This window comes from Myiozetetes cayanensis, unplaced genomic scaffold, assembly GCF_022539395.1.
Source record: "Myiozetetes cayanensis isolate MyiCay16 unplaced genomic scaffold, myiCay2020 scf5-8, whole genome shotgun sequence".
Lineage (NCBI taxonomy): Eukaryota > Metazoa > Chordata > Aves > Passeriformes > Tyrannidae > Myiozetetes > Myiozetetes cayanensis.
This window is the reverse complement of record NW_026087742.1, coordinates 21,257,673-21,282,265: the sequence shown is the minus strand read 5'-3', so window position 1 is coordinate 21,282,265 and position 24,593 is coordinate 21,257,673. Positions and strand designations below refer to the sequence as shown.

Below are 24,593 nucleotides of genomic sequence, written 5' to 3'. Positions count from 1 at the left end.
TGTGAATTGATCTATTTAGGTTTAGTTATAAGGAGTAGGCACAAACTTAAAATGTTTTATTCAAAGAGCATATACAGAGGAAAAAGCAGAACTTTTAGAGTAGTCTGGGCTTGAAGCCCATGTCCAGATAAACCAAGATCCATTTTCTGGGTTTCCTCTCACAGGAGTACCCAGTGATAACTGAAATAGTTGTAGAGAATCATGGATCATCAGCCCTCTAGCCATCTGATACAACAAAGGCCTACTTCAAACAGACTTACTGCCATTACAGGAATTTTTCATTTTCTTAAATGGTATAAAAATACCTAAGTATACCACATACAATCAGATAACATTTCAGCTGCTTGAATAGTTCTCAGAAAAAACTGGGAGTGAGGGCAGACACCCCAGCAGTGACCTCCATCCTGAATAACCCCTCCGAACACCACACATGATCTTCCTTCTTACTGGGCAGCTGCCATTGCTTGGGCAGCCCAAGTGAAGCTCCAGTGCAGCTTGTGCACAGAATCAAGATCCGTAGTTTGCTTCATCGAAGGCCTTTCTGGCTCTTTTCAGTTCTTCATTCATAGTAAGGAGGTCTTTAACCCTGGCAAACTTCCGGGGGTCCTTGCGAATTAGAAAGACAATGTCCTCGACCTGTACACGGCCTTGCCGCCCGATCGACATGGCCTTGTGTGTCTGCCAGAGAGAAAAAAGGAAAGTCAACAGGGTTCCTTTTTTAAAGCTCTCAATTCCACTTTATTTCCTCTAATTTTATAAAAAAGTAAGCAACTGCAGGACCTGGGCACCATCATCCTAGTCACAAGAGAACTTGCCAGTAAACCATGGACTCACTGTTGTTCTGCTGTCCCCAGCTCCCTGTCACTTACATCTACCACTTACCAATATATATACACCACATAATGGTATCAAAACTAAAGCTAGATTACAAGTAGGATGCCCAGCCTGCAAAAAGCCTGAAGATCAGGCACAACTTGGAAACAATGTGAGGTAACCCTCTCAGAGGACAGTGTAGGGTATTTTGATATAGGAAAGGCAAGGGCAGCCTTTCAAAAGAAAGGGGAATACTTGGATACTTTTTTAAAAGAGTATCCAAATACCTGGAAGAATAATGGCTTCAGGCTCTAGAATACATTTCTTTTGTAGCAGAGCTACTTTCCCATCCATGTAAAGACACTGGGTCAACACAAAAAGTCGACAGATTTTCAAAGCTGAGCCTTGCCTTCTGTCAGCTGCACATACAGTGATGCCACAGTGAGCCCCAAAGGCAGATGTGAATTTCCCCTCCTACAATACTAATCTAACCTCTACTTAAGGACTTCAGACAGCGTTCTAAATCCACATGGAGCAAGATGCATGAATTTTGCCTTTCTCTTGGAAAAGCAAAATCCAAGTTTAGCTTTCTCCTACTAGCACCATGAGTTTGGGGCCTGGGATAATGAAGTATTTTGAGTCAGAGGTATTATTCAGAAGTCCTTGTGAGGATGTTTTGACCATGCTGTCTAGAGCTGACTTACCATTTCTGTGATAAACTCTATTACCAGGTCCTCAAGAATGTCCACGGATTCTGTGTAAGGGTTCTGGTCGTCCCCGAATCCATACATCATGCATCTTACTGCACAAAGAAACACTCAGTGTGAGGCTCCTTTCACCCATTCAGTAGTGTCAGCAGCACACACCTAGGTAGAGCTCACCAGCCTGCACGTTCCTGCTCCAGGTGGTGCAGGAATGTAACTAGTCCGTTAGACAGGGCAATTCTTGAGCAAACATACAGGAAATAAACAGAAGCCAACAAAAGCCAAGGCTGTACATACAGAAAAGCACATCTGATGACGAGCTCTTTCAATACTAATTTAGCCTGCGAAGTGCTGCACACTGACCTACAGCATAACCGACTGTGGGCATAGCTCGGGTCAGAGGATGCACCAGCAGTATTTTAGGGGGGCCTACATGACAGCTTTCTGCACTTGCAGCCTGGGCACAGAACGAAAGCCGCTTTGCTAAGGAGAAGTGAGTTTAGGAATTCCATAGGAGTCAGCTCAGAGTTTCAGCTGAGTGACCCGTCCGGGCTGGGCTGTCCGGCCCGGCTCGACTCACGTTCTTTGGAGAACAGTCTCTTCCTCCTGCCCTGCCCGCCGTCCAGGCCCCCGCCGGCGTCCTCCGCGTCCTCTTCGAACTGCAGAGGCACAGCGGGGAGAGGCCGCGGTCAGCGCCGCCGGGACCCGGCCCCTGCCCGCTGCACCCCGCCCGCGGCCGGCATGGGATGGGGACCACCGGGAACTGCAGCCCCTCCCGCCACTCACCGGCACGTCCTCCTCCTCATCGGCCATGGCTGCCGGGCTGCGCCGGAAGGGATTCCTGTTCCTCTTCCCCTTGCCCGGCCCCGCCCGGCCGAGCCCGCCCAGCTGTGGAGGGCGGGCAGGGGCGGCGCTGCCGGGCGGGCGGTGCTGGCTGGAGCGGCAACAACGATTTACTGCGACAGATCTGGTGACCCTCCCCAAATCTCTAGTCGACGCTCATTATTGACTTGTCAGATCAGGATATCGTGGGCTGAAAGCGAACTCGGGAGGTGCCTGGTCCATTTCCCTGCCTCAAAGAGGGTCAGCCATGGTATTGGAAAGGTCTTTTCTTGGTTTGCCTGTGTGGTTCGCAGAGGCTTTTCCTTCCCTTGAGCAAGATGCACTTGGCCCTGTTCATAGAATGTTAATGGGTTGGAAGGGACCTTAAAGGAAGGTTGGAAGGACCTTAAAGATCATCTTGTTCCAACGCCCCTGCCATGGGCAGGAATACCTCCCAGCAGACCAGGTAGCTCAATGCCCCATCCAACCTGACCTTGATCAGTTCTTAACCCAGCAGAGTGCCCTGACCAAGCCAGGGGCTGCCCACTTTTCTAGGAGTATGCTCTGCAGCACTGTACCAAAGACTTGGCTGAAGTCCAGGTGGACCACATCCACAGCCTTCCCCTCATCCACCAGGTGGGTCACCTGCTCATAAAAGATCGAGTTGGTCAGGCAAGACCTACCTCTCCTAAACCCATGCTGGCTGGGTCTGATCCCCAGCCACCCTCTAGGTGCTGTGTGATTGCACTCAAGATGATCTTTTCCATAACTCTGGCAGGTACTGAGGTCATGCTGGCAGGCCTTTAGTTTCCCAGATCCTCCTTCCAGCCCTTCTTAGGGATGGGCCAAACCCCAGTCTTCTGGGACCTCCCCACTGAGGCAGGACTGGTGATAAATGATGGAGAGTGACTTAGCAAGCTCTTCCACCAGCTCCCTCATCACCCTAGGATGAATCCCATCTGGGCCCATAGACTTGTGAAGATCCAAGTGGCTCAGCAGGTCACTGCTTCCTCCTTGATTACAGAGGAGGTATTCTGCTCCCTGCCCCTGTCCACCAGCTCCAGAGGCCAGCTGTCCTGAGGATGATCTGTCTTATTGTTGAAAACTGAGGCAAAGAAGGTGTTAAGTACCTCAGCTGTCTTTGGTAAAACTGTATTCTCCCCTCATGTCCAATAAAGAATGGAGGTTTTCCTTGCCCCTCTTTTTGCTAATAATGTATTTACAAAAATACCTTTTATTATTCTTTACAGAAGTGGCCAGATTAAGTTCTAATTGAGCTTTCACCTTTCTAATTTCTTTCTGCATGACCTAATGACATCCTTAAACACTTCCTGAGTTGCCTGCCCCTTTCTCCTAGCATTGTAAGGGGTTTTGTTCTGAAGAGGGACTAAAACCAGAACCGCACTTTTTTACACATACAGGGTTATTTTCAGAGGCTCTCCAGTCAATAGGTGAGGCCTTGAAAATGACAGCCATGACAAGACTGACGCTTTTTAAAAATCCTGTTTTTAAGATACTAAGAAAGAATTTTTCCTGAAGTGTTCACTTTCACCTGTTCCATCTGTCTAGACACTACTGCACTTCCCCTAGGATCATGCATCCCCTGGGCTGGTTTGCTCTGTAGCATTTTGGGATTAGAGGTAAAATATTAAGAGATTTAAAGGTTTGATTACTGTTAAAATGCAGAAGCTAGAGAGCCATGTCTTTCCACTGAATTTATCACATTCCCCACTTCTTACATGAGTGTTGAAAACAAACCTCACCTCAGCATCTAGTCTGAGAGTTACAAGAAGTTGCATAATGAAAGGGCTATAAATGTCACCTTTTCACCCTCAGAGTGGTTTACAAAAAACTGTCATGAGGTTTAAACACTTAATGTAAGTAACTTTGACAACTGCACACTCATATTTGGCCACATCAAGACATGACAAGGTCTGAGTGCCAGAGTTCGACAAAGGCACTTAATGTCTTCAGTCTAAGTTCTCCTGCATGACTGCTGCTATTGACATCTCTCCTTTTGTCTGACTCTGTACCTTGTAACTGCACAGTTTCAGGTGCTCTTAGCCAGGCACAGCTGGTGTGGCACACAGTTCTCCGAGCTGCTACAGTATGCTTAAAGAGTATGGGACACATCAGTACTGTGCTTAAGCTGCCAGGGTAGAACAGATGCAGATAATGGACGACAGGTCTCAGACCTCGCAATTCATCCGAGTGCAGCTGCAGAACTTATGCTGGATCGAGAACAGAGGGTAAATGCAGCACTGACTGATGATAATGTACAGAAGAAGAGGGTTCCTCTAGATGTCAGTCTTTCATTCCACTGTTTCAAGCCAACAGTGATCGAAAAGTGGACCCCACTGAAGATGTGTCCTTTCCTTCACACAGGGACAACTCGATGTATGCAAGCAAGGCGTGCGATTTCGCTGCACCTACTGAATGCAGAACACAGAAACTTACAAAACTAAAACGTACAAGAAGTTAAACACACCTTCACAGGCAATATGTTGGCTATTTTCACTCTAGATGGCCTTAGAGCAGGAGGGTTGTACAAGTGGTAGCTTTTGGCTCCTGCTATCCTAACCCTAACCCTAGCTGAGAGAAGTAAACTTCTGTGTACCATTCAGTTCAACTGGGCAAGTACAGTTTACTTAATGTTAGGACTATAGTTTTTCTGTTCTAAACTAAATGCCTCTTTATTATTACTAGACTACCTCTATATCCTAATGATAGTGGAATTTAGGCATGCAGTGGTATCTTTTTGAACATTTCAGTGGAGGGAGAGGAACTGCTGCATTAAAACTTTGATTCTGTTTGGAAGTTCTCTGCATAATCATCTAGGTTTCATAAAAGAGTTTTATAGCAACCTGGATTCACTCACACTGCAAACTTCCTGAACTGACAAACTCAATAAGCGAAAAGCTTAGTTTTACATATATTAATTTATCCTAAATAATTTATAGTACATTGGGTTATTTACAACAAAAAAAACACAGACCTTTTGTTCCGGATGAGCTGAGCAGATCAGGAGTCAGTCTTTTCAGCTGGTCTCTACAGTAGGTAGGTTTCCAGTAACATGGGCTACAAAACACCTTAGCAAGTGAACTCCTGAAAACTCCACAGAACTGTGGAAACAGAGGCATGGATGTTTAGTGCCAGATACTGCTGTGCCTTTGAGTAATACAAGCAAACAGCCTCTGGCTGTGTTCAATTACATCTCCCACAGTGCAGGACACCTTGGTATGAGCCTCGAGTTGGACTCCCTAATGCAACAATTACAGCTGCTATTGTTACCACAACTCCAAATAGAATGGCAAAGCCTGCTAACATCCAGCACCAGGACTGCTGCCCACCTCCAAGAAAAGCCAAAGGAAGAAGCAACCTTGAAAACAACTCTGCAGAGGAGGGGGAAGAAGAAAAGGGATGTTTCCCTATCAGCAGCCCACCCTCCATCCTTGATGCATAGAGAGGGGCTGCCTCTAAAGTGGACAAACTCATTTCAGCTTAGCTTGCCCTACTGAATTTATCACCCATAAGGAAACAGCAGCAGGGCAGCAGAGCTTTACCTGACCAGGAACAGTTGAGGAAAGCATCCCTGAGTCTTCTCCTTGACAAACTCCTGGATCCCCAGTACATTCCTTAACAACAGTCCCCGGGGAGCTCGGTCAATTTTGGTTAACACCATCTGCATGGATCCAGAAAGGGAGGATTAAAAGAGGAAAATAAGATTATTTTACTGCTAGTCTGGAACATCTGTAAGAGTTCTGGACCATCCTGCAAGGCAGACTGAAAACTCTGGGTCACATCTAGGGGGAAAAAATTGTCTAACACAGTTCACCAAAACACTTCTATAGCCTGCATAAAGAGCAGGCATTTTCAAGCTCCTCAAGCTGAGCACTGAAAAAAAAAAAAAAGTATTCATTTAATAAACAAAGCAAAAAAACCCCTTAAATCCCACTTGCCTCACTCAATACATTTTAGGCATATTTTATTAACAATTAAGGGGGTGGGCTTACTGCCTGGATAAAACAACCTACATAAGCTCAAGTAGAGGGTACACCCCCTTACAGATTACCCATACTTTATAACCAACCCAAGAAAGCAGCATTACCTACCACATAAGGAATCCCAAACTCTTCCAGCATCTCCACTGCAATATGATCTGTTTTCTGGAGTCCAACTACACCATCAACTAAAAGAAAAGTCCTCTTCAAGCTGCCAGAAAGACAAGCAACAGTAATTGCCACCATTATTTCATGCCCACTCTGCTACTTCCAAATTCAAGAGGAGAAACAAAAACGTGGGATCTGGGAAGAGTCAAGAAAAGCCATGCATGCAAGATGAAGGTCAGCATGGAGCAGCACCTCAGTCTTTTCTGCTGTTTTGATCTGATCATGAGTGAATGACACTGCGGAAGCTCCCCAGGAAATTATGTCAGAAATAACCAATACTACCCTGGAAGCACCTACCCCTCTTCATTTTTTCACCTAATTACATGACACCGTATATAGGCATCTGGCTTTCACTGCTGTGGAGGTACAGCTAAGTCCCTTACTTGCGCCGTTCCTGCAGATAGGCCTCCACCATCTCCACAAAGTCTTGCGGGGCACGGTAGCCGTATCCTGGCATATCCACCAGAGTAAAGTACTTCCCTACTTTGAAGAAATTCATCTTCTTGGTGTGGCCCTGAGAAGAGGATTTAGGCAAGATGAGGGAAGGCAGTGGTTTTAAAAAGCTGCTCTAAGAAGTGTACTAAGAGATGCCCCACAAAATGTCTCTATTCCATGTCCCTGCCACCCCAAAATGCTACTGTTGCTTTAAGCTGCCCAGTCTCCTACTCTTGTAGCAATCCTACATGGCTCTATCCATAAAACAGACTAAAAATACCTTCACGGGTGTTTCAGCTTCTTCTCAAAGGACTTAACAGCACATCTGCTCAAGCTGTGCAGCTCCTCTGTCTGGCACACGTGCCAGGCCTGGCTGAAGAGCTAAACTGGGCTCTTTCTGCCTCTTCCTGACATTGCCAGCCGTGAGCTCGTGGCCACCACAGCTGGCACATTCTCCTGCTGCTTCAGGTTACCCAGGAGCTTGTCCCTTCCCACCCTTCTCAGCCCTACTCTCTGGCCTGGCACCAGTTTCTGACAAAGACGGAACGAAGTTAAAAAAGTCACTCACCGGAGTTTTTGACACTCTGACCTCCACTTCTGGAGCCAGTGAAAACAAGGCCCGGATTAAAGATGATTTCCCCACATTGCTTCGGCCAATGAAGCACACCTACACAGGCAGAGAGGGCACATCGACACCTGCCTTCCATGTGCCGGGACAAGGGATACCCTCTCCCAATACAGCCAGTCCTGGCCATTTCCCAGCCCTTGGTGCCAGTGCCTGGGGACAGCAGTGTGCTGTGCCACGAGCACGCCAGGCCGCTGGGCTGCACAACGGGGAGCAACAACAAATAAACTACTTTAAAGCAGCAGCAGCAGTAAATGCAGCACGCACTGTGCGCTGTGCTCTGACCCTGCCGCCCCCAGAGCTACACAGCCAGTGCCAGCACCCTTTGGCCCAGCAGCTCAGCCCGGCCCAGGGCGGAGGGGTCCCAGCCGGGGCGGGGGCAGCGCAGCGCTGACCTCGGGCAGGGCGGGCGGCGGGGCGTGCTCCATGCGGACCGCGGAGCTCACGTAGTCGATGGGGTGGCCCGGGCCGGACCTGAAGAGCTCCTCGGCGCGCTGCAGGGCGCCCAGCTCGGGCTCGAAGATGTGGAACCCCGCCGTGTCGGTGCCGGGCGCCAGGTACCGCTCCAGCTTCTGCAGCGGGAACATGATCCCGGTGCGGCGGCTCCGCTCCAGCCGCAGCACCCGGGACAGGGCGGCGAGCGCCGGCGGGGCCCGGCCCGCCACACCGCCCACCCGAGGCAGCAGCATCCCGGCAGCTGCAGGACGGACCCGGCCGGGCCCGGAAGGCGGTGGGCGGGACAGCGGGATAGCGGGGCGGGATAATGGGGCGGGGCGATAGCTTGCGTGCCCCCGCCCGGCCCGGTGTTGTCAGGGCCCGGCTCGGCGGCGGATGCGCTGGGTTGGAAGGGATCCTCAAGAACCATGGAATCCAGCTCCTGGCCCTGCACAGGACAGCCTCAAGAATCGCACCATGTGCCCGAGAGCATTGTCCAAGCGCTTTTCATCTCTATCAGGCTTGATGCTGTGATCACTTCCCTGGAGAGCCTGTTCCAGTGCCCAGCCACCCTCTGGGTGAAAACTCTTTATGATATCCAACCTAAACCTCTCCTGACACAACTTCAAGCCATTCCCATGGATCCTGCCACTGGTTACCCCAGAGATCTGTGCCAACCACTCCACTTCCCCTCATGGGGATGTTGAAGACCGAGGTCTCCCCTCAGTCTCCTTCAGGCTGAACAGAACAAGTGACCTCAGCTACTCTTTGTATGGCTTCCCCTCCAGACCCTCCACCATCTTCACTGCCCTCCTTCGGACACTCTCTAATAGCTTTATATTCTTATATTGTGGTGCCCAAAACTGCTCACAATATTCAAGGTGAGGCCGCCCCAGATCAGAGCAGAGCAGGATGATCCCCTCCCTTGACCGGCTGGCGATGCTTTGCCTGGTGCCCCCCAGGACACGGTTGGCCCTCCTGGCTGCCAGGGCACTGTTGACTCATCTTCAACTTGCTGTTGACCAGGACTCCCAGGTCCCTTTCTGTGTCACTGCTCTCCAGCAGCTCCTTCCCCAGCCTGTATGAACATCCAGGGTTGCCCCATTGCAGGTGCAGAGTCCGGCACTTTCTCTTGTTAAGCTTCATATGGTTGGTGATTGCCCAGCCCTCTAATTTAGCAAGGCCTCTTTGCAGGGTCTCTCTGCCTTTGAGCAAGTCAACAGCTCCTCTGAGTTTTTGTCATCTGTTTAGCTTTGGGTCTTCTTATCTGTGTTCTTAGAGACTCAGGCCAAGCCCAACACCACCTCCGAGCTGCTGAGGGCTCTGTGCACTGACACTCTGTTTGGCCACAGAACGGGGCAAAACAGCACAGTCCTGCAACATTCTCTGGCTCCCTGCTGCAGCCATCAGTTTTCCAAGAGCTATCCTGATAAGTACAAAAATTAAGAAATTAAAAAAATCAGTAATTTCTGTTTAAGTTGAACTATGTAGAGGTCAGTTCAATTTTGGATAAAATAAACAAAACCAAACTAACCACAAAACTGTTGCCACCTGTGTTCACAGTATAGTAAGAAAACCTGTGAAGTTTCACTGCTTAATTGATATGTATCAGAGCTCTGTTTTCATATTAAAAAAAAACCACAGAGCTTTTTACATTATTTTTTTCCCATGATTACAGTTCATAGGGCTACAAAACCAACAGAAAAAAATGTATATCCTTGAAACATTTCAGCTTCAAAGAAGTACTGCAATTTTAGCACCATCAAATGAAAGTACACTTCCATCAGTATCTTTATTAAAGTAATATATAAAAATATCCTGATGTTGGCCTTACAGCCAGGCAAGCCTGGGGGTCCTGGGAATGCTGCCTTTTTCTTTGAGATAGAGACTGCTTTTTCTTCTGCAGTGACAGACTTCTGTTTAAAGTGCTATAATTCTGAATAGTTTAATTATTACAATGAGTAGATTTAAGTCCAGGAAGGACTGTTAGAAGATAACAGAGGCTATATCCTACTTTCTTTGTATTGAGCTCAGTTACAAAGCTGTAGGGAGGGAAGTTCCATCCCTTAGGAAAAGGCCAGCCAGCAACACACATGTCTCTCAGAGATAGCTTCACATATTTTATAGCAAGACAAACTTCTGTGGAAATGCTGCTTCTTAACTTTATGGTCAGTGAAAGCAGTTAATTGAGAGGCTAACTGTGTAAACCTAGGGAAAAAACCCTGTTTTCTACTTCAGTCCTGTAAATCAAATCCTCTTAAAGTCTCCCTTGTTTCACAGCAAGACAGAGCTCAAAAGTGCATAGCTCAGGACAGACCACAATCACTGGTTGCCACATACATGTTTAGAAGAGTGCTCCCAAAAAAATCTACAAGTGCTCTTTATTTGGTTCCAACCAGTTTGGAATCTACAGAGCGGGCCTCTCTCCTGTCACCCCAGTGGTGCGAATAACCAGAGACAAATGTAGAGAAAAAAAGCAAAACCTTTCAAGAATTACTTCAGGAACACTGCTAATTGTTTTTGGGGGGCTTTTTGGTGGTAATGTAGCAACCTAATTTAACTGAAATCCATGGTGAATCTGGTAGCAGCAAAACCACACTGTCCAGAGATACATCCATAACCATTCCAGTAGGCAGATTTCCACATTTCTATGCCGAACCATGACACGCAAAACAGAGCAAGCGCTACTTTTGTAGTCCCACACAGCTCACTTGGTGCAGGCAGCAGACTTGCCTGCTTCAAATAACCCTGCAGTAGTTACCCTCACCAGGCACACGTTCTCCAGCACGCTACACCCAGAACAGCCAGCCAGAGACAGGAGGGAAGGCAGCAGAGAACCAACTGGGCCATTTAACAGTACCTCTGCAGGTGTGATGATGGGAACAGAGGTGCCCAGTTCACAGGCTAGTGCCCCAGCCACTGTTAAGTCTCTCTTTTTAATGCGACTACATTGGTGGCAGGAACAAATTAAGATGGTATAGGACCTTCTGAATACTTGTAATTATAGCAAAGGGTGGGATAAACAAGAGCATCCAGTAAACCCACATCCAAAACCTGAAGTACAGAAATGTGCATTTCAGTGGAAGGTGGTTTGGTTTTTTTCCTGGACTAAATTGCAGTCAAGGTTTTCTAGGAACAGAGTATGAAGATGGAAAATGGCAGGTTACTGTGTACAGAGCTAGTAAATTAGCAACATTTAAGCCTGCTTTGTATCTCCCCAAAAGACTATTTTCTATTTTGCATGTTATTGCCAAACATTAGGCATTCTGACTGACATTGCCTATGCCTTATGTCTGTGACAGCAGATGTCTCTTTTCAGTTGTTGGTTAAGTAGCTCAAATGTTAGGGAATGACTACAAATTTAGTCCACATTAAAAACTCTGACAATCATTCCTCTGGAGTTTGAAAGAGGAATCTATAACCATTGACACTGACCTAAATCCCAAACAATGGCCAAGAGCGTGGAGCTGGAAGGAAGTGGTAACACTGGTTGTCTTGTCTGGTCTGATCTTGTCTGGTCTGATCGCAGCATCGTGAGACAGGTCAAACCATCATTCATTTCAGATACCTCTCAGAGAAGGGTATCTGTAAGACCAGCTGGAGATGGAATTCTGTGAGAGCAACGAGGGCCTCTTGTTGTGCATTTGGGACAGTCAGTTTGTGTCCTGTGAACTAAAACCAGCTGGGCTCTTGAGTTTCATTTCTAGAGAGAGAAACTCAGACCAAATATTGTCACCAGGAAGCATGTCGGAAAGGACAGAGCACACGCACCAACCTGACTGCTTTTTTTGGTGACAGTAAGAGCACTGCTGACTGTGTCCAAATCTGTGCTTACCCTTAAATACATCTTTTGTTCTTTTCATTTGGGAAGTGGTTTAGGAACTTGAGTTACTAGGATATGCAGTTTTAAAGGCTAAATTTATGTTTAAAATACTAAGAAACTCCGATTTTCCTCTATGCAAGCTATTCTATTGGGTGGGGGGAGGGGGTGGGGGGGGATGGTAGAGAAGTGTCTTTATCCCCACTAAGGAATTCAAGGCCACAAACCTCTCAAGGCCTGGATATTCTCAGACACACACAAAAAAAGTAGTTAAATAATTAAAATACTCATTATACTTGATAGTGGGAAAGGTTTTAAAGGTTCTGGGGTAAAGTATTAGAGGAGAGAGGGATGATTGTCCATGTGGCAGCCAATATTGCTGGTCTCAGCTGAAAAGTAGTTTCTACTGGTTTTATTGAGCTGAAATTCTCTTTTCAGTATTCATCTTAAATTTTATTAGCTTTTTCTTTTTGTATCTGATCTGACCTGTGCTGCAGCATTTAGTTTTGCACTTCAGGCTTTCAGGCAAAGAGCTGAAAACAGAACTACTTCATCCATTTTCTCAGAGTCGGCCTTGGTCAGCAGCACAGGACGCAGTGCTGTGAGTGTGCAGAAAAGAAGGAATTTCTGTGTCTTAAGTGTGCTACAGCAATTAGAAACTTCTTGAATCTAGGCTGAAAAAATGAAAGTAGTGCCGATAACACCGACTGGTGAGGACACTCAAATGGAAAAGCTCCTTATGATTGGTATGTATGGGATGGGAACCAGATAACCATTGCATCAAGAACTGACTTCAGACAAACTTTTGCTTCCTTAGTGCTGGTTGCTATGGCCATGACCATGACCAGGGTAGCAGCAGGTAAATCTTGAAATAAAGGAATTGGTATGAAGGAGGACAGTGCCATGTGTTTCCTTCCCAGACTTGTTATGCCTCACATCATACAGTGATTTTATTGCAGACATTCAGAACATCAAACGAAGCTCTGTGAGAACATTTCTGTACTCCACATTCTTAACCAGGTTTATCAGCAGAGCTCCTATCTTCATACAATCCATGGCTGTTCCAAAACAGTGGAATGGCATGAAAATGGCTCAAACAATAGGCTCAAACAATAAAAATTTCCAAGCAAAGTACCAGCTTATGCAGGAACCTAGTGTTGCATGACTGAGATGCAAACCTTTGTTTTGTTTATAATAATCATCTAGAAATGTAATCTTATGACCTCATCCGTTTGAGGTTACCCTATTTAGCATGCTGAAGTTTTTGTGGGCATAGCATCCAAACACTGTCATGCAACCACAGTTCAGGGGCACTGATGGCTCTCGTAGCCACAGTTCTGAGTTTGGGCTGTAAGGGCTGGTGGGTACGGTCTCATTCTGTCCCTTGCAGATCTACAACACATTTGCTCAGACTACAGTGTTCTTTAATGAGCTGGACCAAAAGCATTTCTGATGCAGGCAAAGTGTTTATTTGATAATTTATAAATCCAGTAATAGTTTGTGCAAATGCCTTCCTTTTCAATCCCAAAAGGAAGTGCCCTAGTTCAGGAATTAAAACACTTTCCTTAAAAGTTAATCCAGAGCACAGCTCTCTAATGTTAATTTCTTGAAACACATCTTACTGGTCCTATCACAAGGGAGCCCTTGAGTTTAATCTTTCATTTGATGACATACAGCCATGGCTAAGCCTCTGAGCCACAGAAGAATACCTGTCTAAGGCTGAGTTAGGTTTGCATGACAAGTGCAGTGAGGAGGAGAGGGGAGAGAACAAGGAACTCCAAGGTGGAACATAACCTAGATCCTTGTTGTTCATTCACTGCTTCTACCCGTGCTGACCCTATCTCAAGCTTTGTGAGCCTCATTTCACATCTGAACCAGCTACTGCAGGAGTCAGGGCCTAAACACCAGTAATAAAAAGATGATGCTTTTCAGTCTCAGCAAACTAAGATTTGGGGTAGTTCTCTAGCTTTATACATAACAGGAAATGCCATGTCACTTCACTCCTTCTCTTGTGCAGGTTTTAATACCGCTACCTTGCTGCCCCTCAGCCTTTCCTGGTGCAGCCCATAACCTGGTGTAAATCACTGCCTGGGGAGGTTTCTGCAGGACATTGGCAGGATACAGACAACGATTCTGCTGGCACAGCACCATGGAACTGCTCCTTTCACTCTTACAGACCCAGCTCCATTCTCTCCATCTGTTGTCATGTACAGCTGTTTAGTCCCAACAGTCTTCATTCTGCAGAGCTGACACACAGTGCAAAATAATTCAGAGACAAGAGCTAGAGGAACAAACAATTCAGAAGCAAACAAAATTACTGCTAATTCTTTCTGGTAACCTGACTACCCAGAGGCCAGCAAGCAGAAAACCACACTGACTTCAGCTGATATTTGTAGCTCTCCTGATACCTGAGTTTCCACAGTGCACGTCAACTGCCTGCCTGCAAGTTGTACTCAGCTACATCTCATCTCTGCAGCAGCTCAGCAAGCCCTGAGCACCTGCACACACAAACCTACATGCAAAGAGCTTCTCCACCAGCACCCTCGTCGTAGGGTAGGACCATCCGCAAAGCCACAGCTCTGCTTGGCTCTTACTAAGTGTATTACAGACAAAGGGACTACACACTCATCTTCCTTTCCTCTCTTCATGAGATTCAGGGCAAGTCAAAATTTCAGAGGTACCAACAGAGAGGTGACCTCGGTTAGCAACAGCCCACTGGTGTCCATGGTATTCAGGACATGTTCTTTTTAAGTTCTGTTCACTATGTTTCTTTACCTTTCCCCCAGTTTGATCAGGTCTCCAGCCAGAAAGAAAAATATGTCACATCTTTGATTGCAGTTTCCCATCAGGGATCAAAGAGATCAGACTCACATACCAGAGTCCACAGGGTTCTTTAACCAGCCTGGCTGGTCACTACTCCTTGCCCTATTTACTCTCAAAGCCATCGCAAAATCCTTCTGCAGGAGAGAGAATACAGCAACCTAAGCATTCTACAGCCAGAGTTTCAGCACAGTCTCCTGTACAACTACTAGAGCAACTAAGAACATTTCTATCCTTTCTCTCACTGCAAATTGGCCTTCATAATGATGTGTCCACTACATGACAAGGACAAATTTGATTGAAATGTGCTGGAGGTTATAGCTGCTACTGCTGTTCAGATATTAATCATGAGGCTTCTGTGCTTTCATGGGGCTTGTTTTCCTGAGTCTAGTGTTCATGACTGGTGGCTTCTTGCTTTCCCTGCTGGCTGTAGAGCTGTGCTGCCGATCACCTTACTCTGCTGATCCTGGGAGCATTTGGATAATGGCCCTGGTGATGCACCTGGGCTGGCAGGTGGCCAGGACAGCACTGCTGTTTCTGTGCTGCTGTGCTGGACAGGCTGGAACTCCAGTGTGAACTGGAGTCAAAGGGACTGTGACCTGTGGATGAGTTCACATGGCAGCAGGACACCCTGGGAGATGTTTGGTGTTATGGTGTTTGTCTTCCCAAGTCACTGTCACATGTGATGGAACCCTGCTTTCCTGGAGATGGCTGAACTCCTGCCTGCCCACGGGAAGCAGTGAATGAATTCCTTGTTTTGCTTTGCTTGCACATGCAGCTTTGTTTTACTGTTAAACTGTCTTTATTTCAACCCACCAGTTTTCTCACTTTTACCTTTCCAGTTGTCTCCCCCATCCCACCAGGAAGGTAGTGAGTAAATAGGTGGCTAATGGGGGCTTAGTTGCTGTCCAGGGTTAAACCACAACAGCAGAAAGAGATTATTTGCCTTTTAGTGGGACTTTTTGGGGTCTTCTACATATATTAATTTTAAACTATTGTTCTCCTCAAAAAAAGCAAAGTAAACCAAACCGAAAAAAACCAAACATCTCCACCACTCATCTCAAGAAGGGGAGGAAATTTCTAACAAATTCAGAGACTGCACTAACTCCTTGGCCTTCACTTCTAAATGAGAACTGCATTTTTTATGTTTCAGTCCTTCCCCAACAGGAATGCTCTACTGAGAGACCACAGAATCAGTTTTTTGTCACTTGGTTAGCCTGACCCAAAGATCTACATAAAACCCTTCACATACCATGTTCAGTTGCCACATTTTCTCAGAGAGGCCACTGCAGCATCACCACCTGTGTCTGTTCTATGTAACATCAATTCAGTTTTACAAGTCCCCAGTACAAGCTTCTTCATGCCCTTACTGCTTCTGTTTGAATATGATGAACAGACACACTGGGCGACTGAAAGGTGGTCTCACTTTAGAGTATTTGTGAAGCTTGGGAAAAGGATGCAAACCTGTGTCATCCCACTGACAAGCTGTCACACCAACCTGTAGATCTACCTGCTCTAGGCTGAGTAAGGCTGGAGTAGTTCAGTAACTCTTATGAGTTTACATCTTTTTGATTCAATGTCCCCTGAAGTCTGTGAAGCACTAACACATGCCCAAGTGCCCAAATTGTCAGAGCACTGGCAAAAAGGCCTGTCCTGCCAGGTGTTTCCAGGCAAAAATCCTTGCCTGAACTGTTGCCTTGGTTTGACAGGTAACAAACATGTCAGAAAGAACATTAGCAAGTCTCTGTGGTCTCATGCACCAGGATATGAATAACCAGATAAAAAACGTGTGGAGCCATATCAATAAATGTATTCCCATGAGAATGTAAGAGAAATAGCTTTTTCAGTCAACATTTGAATCAGAGAAAAGGTTGGAGATGAAGAGCATTTCTCCCCCCACATTCACCCAGATACTTCATTATTCTGCATGTCAGCTCATGACATAGCAGCAAAGGATTGCACTAATGTAGCGTTTGGCATTATTTTGGTGGATGCAGTCCTGGGTGAGTTACTGCTCTATGTTACAGTCATTCCTAATACTGCTCTGAAGAACAGTACAGCCTGAGGCTTGAGACAACTGAAATTGCCATATAACTCTAGAATCTGGGAGTTTATTTTGATCAGATCTTTGCTTTTGTTTCTTCTTCAAACACGAACCCAGGTTCTACCTCACCCTTATTTGCAGAAACATATTTTAGAAAGCATACTTACACTGGTGAGTGAAAACAAACCTAGCACAATGGAAGGCACTCAGCTGAGCTTTGCCTACACTTCTCAGGACACACCTCATTAACAAGCATACTTACATTTCATTCCACTTTACATCCAAGTAACATGCTACAGCCAGGAGCCACCACTAGGCTGGGTCAAAATTTCACAAGTGCCACAGAGAAGTTGCACTGCTCCTTCCCCACTAGTGCCTCTCAGGCTGAGACTGGAGCAGTAGCATCATCGCTGCAGGTGGAGGTATCCAGCCAGAGCACGAGAGAAAAGAAAGAGCCAGCATCTCTTTTAACATCTCCTTTCTGCATACCCAGCCACAGATTTCGCTTCTCTTGAGGACAGCAAGGCACCCTGGACAGCACAAGGTCATAAGCAAACTGGAGCTTTGCCACAATTTGCAGATAATCCATTCTTGAACTCTCTTGAAGGAAGAAAGAGAGCAGACCTCAGAACAGCAGAAAAGACTACTCCAAGTTCCAGCATGGTATCTGTGTTAAGCAAGTGAAAGACAACCCTATTAAGCTATCACCAATACCAGTGCTGAGTCCTACAGACCCAGTTTGCCTCAGCTGCAGGTCATTCCAGCAAAGGCCCAGCCACAGATGGGAAAAATAAGGAAGCCCCCCATTAATTCTTTCTGCATAGTCTTTCCCTGTGGTCTGTGTTCACTGCCTCACTGTGACTGACTGTACAATAATGCACATATACTATGCAGTTTTCTTACTGCTTCCAACTGCTTTCTATTCAAACCTCTAATAATGTGCATTTAATATATGATTTTCTGTGCTTTTTTTTCTAATCATCTTCTTGATGTAGTATGTTTACACTAATGGTTCAAAGTGAACAAGGGGTAGGTGGAGCATCTTGTGAGAAAACCAGCCATTACTTCTAACTTTCCATTACTAAAACAAACCGAGATCAGTAAGTTTCAAGTCTTCCCCTGCCATACATGCTTACTTGCAAGGCAGCAAATCTGTGACCACAGGTTCTTTATGTTTTACTCAGTGTATCTGTCCATCAGAGGATTATGAAAATTCCACCCACATATTCTCAGCATTTGAGCTCCCCAGTGACCTCCATTCCACCTATCCCAAGACAGCAGTACCTTGCAAGTTGCCCCTCTTCATCTTCAGTATGTTTACTCACACAACAGCACTTCTAATATGCATGGGATTATAGTTAGAAAACTACATGCTCAGTAGCAAACAGGAAGTCTGCAGTCTGGAACAAAGTTATGCTACAGACAGTGTGGCACCTTAATCCACAGACCCTTTCCTTTCAGTCTATGACTGCCAGGAGCCATAGGAGAGGCTTCAGGACATTCTGCTAAGTGAAACATGTCACTTTGGAAGGGGATTAAATTAAAAAAAGAGGCTGAAACCCTTTAATCTATAAAAGAACACCCTGAAACATGAGTGGGAGGAAAAACCTTTTACTCTGATGAAAGTGTACTGTGTTTTTTTCACAAGTAGGCTTATGCAAGTTCTGTGCAGAAGCTTGGGTGGGTGCTTGTAGATGGGACTGATACAGTCAGCTCTTAAGGGTGTACTGCAGTTCCCATTATAAAAGTCTGGTTATTACAGTTTATAATATTACTAAATGTTATGAATTTGGGCTCGAATTATCTGTGGTAGATATGTGCCCCAGCCTGATATTTAATTTTTTCCCCTTGCTTTTTAATTTAGATAAATAATTCAATAACATTTGACCCATACCAGAAAGTGTGGGTAATATTTCATTTAAAAACCCGTAGCAGTGACATATCTTAGATGAGGTGGTTAATATTTTACAGTGCTTGCCTTTCTGTTAGTGATATGCTGTGCTGAGTCCCATAAAGGCCTGCACAAAATTAATCAGCGGACTGGACTTCATAAATGTACAATTCATATATGCATTGCTCTATTCACTGAATCTTTCTTCCCAGAGAAGACATTCATATATATTCCTTTCTTCCCAAAGGAACATCCAGAGAATAAAAGCACAGGTATACTCTAGTGTTGCTGTTAGACTTTATACACAGACATGTAAGTGTCGACGCAGACCCCAGGAGTCTTGGCAAAAGCAATTATATAATTTTGAAACAGAAAAATTACTAAAGACAGGAAGAGATCTATATAAATTCAAATTCAAGCCAATTCTAAGCCTTTAAGTAGCAGCAAATAAAACCAAAGGGCTAGGTGTGCCATTTCAGAAAAGGGAAATGGAGACAGAGTGACACAGCCCTTTGTCAACAGCAGACCAGAAGAACACTCGTTGCATTTCCCAAATCAGGGAGATTTAGGATTGCTAGATTTGAAATGGCAGAAAACAACAACGAGCCTCTAGGGTTCAGAGGAAAAACCCCATAGAGGTATCTAAAGAAGAAACCTATAACCATGATCATCAAACCAAATCCCTATCACTGCTGAAGAGCAGCGAGGAAACTGAGGAAGATGACAAGAAGTAGAAGGAGCTTGCTTTAGAAACTCACCTGAAAAGTGTGTTTCCTTGTATGTTGCCTTACCTTGAAGACTGTGTGCCAGGAAGATGACAAGGGTGAAGAGCTGGGAAGACAAAGTCTAATTTTTAGCTGCCCTGTGTGGGTCAGTAGCTGTCCTGGGGGTTTGTGGCACTGTGGTTCTTGAGTTCTACTTACGAAAGTATTCCCCACAGACACACTTAGAAAATAGGCCAAAACCAGGAGAGCCAGTGACTGAAGAAGAAAGTCATGCACCAGCCTCTTTTGCCTCTAGCTGTGTCAACCATTACCAGTGTCAGCTGCTTCTAGCTAGCCCCATATTCTGGCCTGTCAGCACAGAACTGGCCATTGATGAGGAAGAGAGCTGCAGAGTTTCATTACATGTGTCCAAAGTAGAAAAATCTCAATTTTATTAAGTATTTAGTACTCTCTCACTGTCTGTGAGGCCTCAAATCTGTCAGTGAGTATGCCCCTTCAGAAGGGAGAAATTGTAAGAATGCTTTTTCTACAGAGAAATTCTATGGTTTCTCTTGTTTCTGGGACATAAATAAATCAAACTATTCTTTGGAAACAAGCAGATGCCATGGATAGGTTTCTCTCCATTTTTATTCTATCCTAGATCACTGAAACACATGAAATTGCAACTAGTGTTGGGAACTTCCACAGAAGCCAAAACACGTCTGCATTGGATAAAAACCTCTTCATTTTGTTCTCTTTGCCCAGCATGGTGGCATGCCCTGACATATCAAGCTCTTTTCTTATGATCAAAAGAATGACCATGTAGATGACTACATACAGCAAGAGGCAGAGACAAACCCACTACAATCTGATTTTGGAAGGTTTTACATTCCCTATCTCCCTGACATTTCTCATGTTCTTTCCTTCACAGCCACTCCCTTGTCAGCAGTATATCTGAAGAATATAGGCTCAAGATTTCCACCTGATATCATCAGTATTTTGACTGTCAGTTATGAGAGGCTTCTGCACAACCACATCCATGTCTTATTAAGTATTTTGAAGAAAAGTTAAATATACTAAGAGGTACCACATAGACATTAAGATTTATGTGTGTGCTCGTGTAGAATTTCTAAGCAAAGTAAAACTGCATTTTAAAATAAGGATGTTTTAAAAGTTTCTTTAAAAAAAAGTGTGATGTATAAGTCAGTCATCAGAGCAAAGAGAACATTTTCCTTTTGCACTCAGAAGCAGCACAGTAAGCACTTCACAAAACTAGACTGAGTTGCTATCCGTTCTTTGTGGTAATGCAACTGCATGACCGAAAGCCACAAAGAATTCAGTAGCAAAAAGCTACACTGCCCTGAATATATATTTTAAATAACAATAGAGATCAAGTTCACACAGTGAAAGTGGTTCCTGCTGCTGCAGAATGGTGCTTGGTAATTGTAAATCAGAGTGCTGATCAGGTATCTAAGCAAGTAACCCTCTACTACTGAGAGAAGTCAGGGGATTCCTTTAGCATTTTGGAGATGGGGAGCAAAGGACAGAAGCCTGAGGTATCCTGTGAGGCCTGCAAATAATTTCCAGAAGGGACAGGCACAACTTAACCACAGGGTTCTTTCCAGCACAACTTCTCACTTAGGCAAGTATCCAATGGATGAATGGGCTTGACAAGTGCTCAAAGCTCCCCCAGGCTATGTGGTTTTGCTTCTGGTTATGTTAAATTTTCCAGAGACAGACAGTAGGCACTAGAACAGGAATATGGAACAGGATTGGTACCAGTTCCCAAGCCTGAGAAGAATGTGCCAGGTGTCCATCATCTCTGCCTCATTCCTCGTGTTCTCTTGAAGTATCTGGAACGCCTTCAGTTTTCAGGACGTGGGCTCAGAACTCCACTTCTGCTAATGCCTGTCACCTCTTCACTGGAAAAAGTATCAACACCACAAATGTAAAAAACCATCTATTTTTATCACTTTGCAGAAGCATTGGGGAGAAACTGTATAATTTTTGCATTTTCAGTGCTAAAAGGATATGTTTCTTCCAGTAGCTCAGAATAAGAAAACTCCCTCTGATATGAAACAAGAAAAGACTCCTACCCCATCTAAGCTCTGCTGCAGGGTTTATCAGCCGTAAATCAGCCCCATGAGGAGAGGCAAGGCAAAGAAGGTACAGGAAGCCAGCTCTGCAAAAGGGCAGGGGGTGGAAGCTCTCCAGCTTCAAGGACCTAAGCCACCAGAGTAATGGGGTGTCAGAGGGCAGTAGTGAAGAGAGAACAATGACTCTGGATGCAGTTGTACTGGCACAACAGGAATCTGGCACAAGCCAGACTGTATGGAAGATGCATCTGAGACAAAGACAAGATCAGGCTTGAATATTAAGTGCAAAAGATGCCTTTGCCTTGTGGGAGGGGACCACAAGAGCAATGGGTGAGTCAGGCTGCTCTTTGGAACATGGCACTGTTACACGCCAGGGCAGGGCCCCGTGCCCAGGCTGTTCCTTCCTAACTTTGTCATGGCTTTTGACACTGAGATCACATCAGAGACCAGGTCAGAACCCCAGGTGTTTAAATGAGGTAGGGGATACTGAAGTTGTGGAGACCAGTTGAAGAAGGGTCACATTACATCCTGAAATGGCATGTAGGCCAAATGTCTATTCCAACTGACTAGGGAATAAGAGCTGCATTAACCCAATGTATCAGTAGCAGTCACAATGCAGAACTGCTGTTGCAAAGATAAACATGCTCCAGGATAACTGGATGCTGACCAGAGACTAGGTCCTCTGGAATTTAATTGTCTGCATTCTGGCATTAGGACAACAGACTTCAGGGAGGAGTAAAAGCTTATGAAAACTAAGTATCAAATTTACAAAATTTACAACCTATCTTATGAACTAAATATTAAACTTATGAAAACTAAATACCAGATAAATATCATTGAGGATGTAGAGTATACACACAGTTTTTCTGTAAGTGCTTAAAAAGCAGTTCTAAGGACTGCATCTCTTTGTAATGTCTCTTTTTCAGTCCTGAAAATATTACAAGATTTTCTGAACACGATATTTAAAGGCAAATGGTGTCACCACTCATTGATGATTTCTGCTCACAGCAGCATTATATGGACCCTGACATCTCATTCAGACATGTAGTTCTAAGATGGGAACTTTTCTTCTAATACTACCAATGATTTCGATACTTTTGAATTAAAAAGAATTGCTAAAGAAATAATGACATAAGAATGCAGTTGCAATCACTGTTGCTTATCCCATTATCAGTGAAGATTTTAGCTACCATTAAAAAAGATTTTTATAGTGCCCAGCTTGACAAGGCTAGGAGGTATCTATCAAGGTTTGCAGACATGCTTTCATCCAGATTTCTCTCAGTAATGAGATTGCAAACCTAATAACACTACTGGAGTCAGAGTTAGTTTCTATTTACAACAGTAAAAGGGCAGAATTTCAAATACTAGGAATATCTGCTATATCAAGGAGTTAATAACATATTTGAGGTGGTATTTTTAGTACAAATTGCTATTTCTAGGATTGTAAAATAGGCTGTGTGTCACTTACAGCTACCACTGAAAAGGACAGTCTTGGTGCAGAGGGCTGCACTTAAAGAGACCATAATTCTAGGGCTTCTTATAGGCTTTGTCAGCATCCAGATTTTTATTCACAATTAAAATAGTTTCTTGCTTCAGTTTCTTCATTCTTCAGATAATAATCAGCTTGGACAGAGCCTTACTTGTCTCTGTGCAAAAGGATTTAAAAATCTACTAGTTCTAGTCTGACAAACAATGCCAAAGGATCTTCTTTCTGGGACAATGTCAGTGATGAGGGACTGCTCAGTGCCAGATCTTCACAGGTTAAGACTGAAAATGTTCACAATACATCTGGTGTAACTATGCAAAAATAAGTAGTGCCTGCCTAACCTTCACTTATCTGTCTTTCCATCAGCAGGCTGGTTGGCCCTTGTTTATTTTTACTGCAGCTGGTATTTCCAGTCATGCATATGAACTTTTTCCTATTAAGTAATTTGCTTAATATCAGTACATCAGTAGTTTATCTAACATTGCATCAAATAGAGTTTATTCATTTCATTTGTTACCTGATAATGTCATCAAAACACAATATGTTAAGAGACAGGGCAAGCACAAACAACCCTCTAAACCTGTGAGTCTCTTGCAGGCAGGTAGTCCATTCCACCAGGAAAAATACTGAATTATGAAAACTACTTCCTGTATGTACCTTGTCACAGCAGAAACTGTGCCTGTATTCTGGTCCACTTATATGCACTGCATTGAGAGGCAACTACAAACTCTATTTTGTATTTGAAAACAATGACTTAAATCACAGCTATCGAGTATATTGGAGGCATTGTTCCTCTCATTCATTCAGTTCTGCTTATTTCAGGCTTTATGCCATGGGGTTCAAGAATGAATTCTTTTGATGCTTAAATTCTCAGTTCTTTAAGTTTAATGTGGAAAAAAACTCTCATTAAATTATATTTTCTCACTTTTCTTATTCTCAAATGAAGAAGTTCATTCTCAGAAGAATGAACTTACTTACTCAGAGAAAGATGAATCTTCACAGGAGTCATGATGATTGAATGTCACGATGGACTAAAAAAAAAAAAAATCTAACAAAACTTTTAAATTTAAATATTTTAAAATCAATCTACATATAATGATAACAGATTACTCTACCAGACCCATACAAGCAATTATATTAGGTAAAAATCATGCAGTGGTACATGCTTTCTCCTAAAGTTTCACAAAAAGTAGACCTTGGAATATACTTTCACCCCCTATGCAAATTTCTCTGGGTTGAATAAAGTATTTCATTCCATTCTAATATGTGTTTCTGAAAGAGGGCAGCATCATCTGTTTTGCCCACAAGGTGGAGATGAAAGGGCAACTGGAATGGGTTTTTAAACCTACTTTGGTCGCCCACAAGTCAAATGTGTGTTATCTCAACTGCCTGGTCTTATGCACTGGACAATGAGAAAAATTACGATTATCAGACACCATGTTTTGAAACACCTGTGAAAGAGACATTTCAGATCACTGTGAGTTCTAGCAAAACCCATGGGAGAGAATGGAAGGCAAAGGGACAGTTTTCTCCTCTAGAAGAAATAATAGATCCCACAATAGCTGAAAAGTAGGGTGGAATGTAAGTAGATACAGCAAGAGAACTCTGAATCATAGAAGAGATGTTACTTCTGAAGTAATTTCTGGTTGTTCAGTATTTCTGGTGAAACAGGACCTCGTGACACATTTATCAGTAGAGATACTCAACCATGGAGGAAAGGTAGCTGTAA

The 24,593-nt window shown here is 44.4% G+C and overlaps 2 protein-coding genes across 3 annotated transcripts; both read right to left on the bottom strand.

Moving 5' to 3' along the window:
• Nucleotides 1-35: 35 nt before the first annotated feature.
• TAF13 (TATA-box binding protein associated factor 13) lies at nucleotides 36-3,889 on the bottom strand. Its single transcript, XM_050333140.1, has 4 exons — nucleotides 2,304-3,889; nucleotides 2,098-2,176; nucleotides 1,518-1,615; nucleotides 36-678 (listed from the first exon to the last, which is right to left on the bottom strand). Exons 1-4 carry the CDS (start codon nucleotides 2,328-2,330, stop codon nucleotides 508-510), a joined length of 375 nt encoding a protein of 124 aa, XP_050189097.1. The 5' UTR covers nucleotides 2,331-3,889; the 3' UTR covers nucleotides 36-507.
• Nucleotides 3,890-4,043: 154 nt separating this feature from the next.
• Nucleotides 4,044-8,270, bottom strand: GTPBP8 (GTP binding protein 8 (putative)). 2 transcript variants are annotated; one of them, XM_050333137.1, is made up of 7 exons: nucleotides 7,964-8,270; nucleotides 7,512-7,610; nucleotides 6,892-7,022; nucleotides 6,452-6,551; nucleotides 5,903-6,021; nucleotides 5,335-5,461; nucleotides 4,044-4,771 (listed from the first exon to the last, which is right to left on the bottom strand). In XM_050333137.1, exons 1-6 carry the CDS (start codon nucleotides 8,255-8,257, stop codon nucleotides 5,377-5,379), a joined length of 828 nt encoding a protein of 275 aa, XP_050189094.1. In that variant the 5' UTR covers nucleotides 8,258-8,270; the 3' UTR covers nucleotides 4,044-4,771; nucleotides 5,335-5,376. The 2 variants fall into 2 exon arrangements, with proteins under 2 accessions (XP_050189094.1, XP_050189096.1); XM_050333139.1 differs by having other exon boundaries at nucleotides 4,044-4,768.
• Between the last annotated feature and the right edge of the window lie 16,323 nt (nucleotides 8,271-24,593).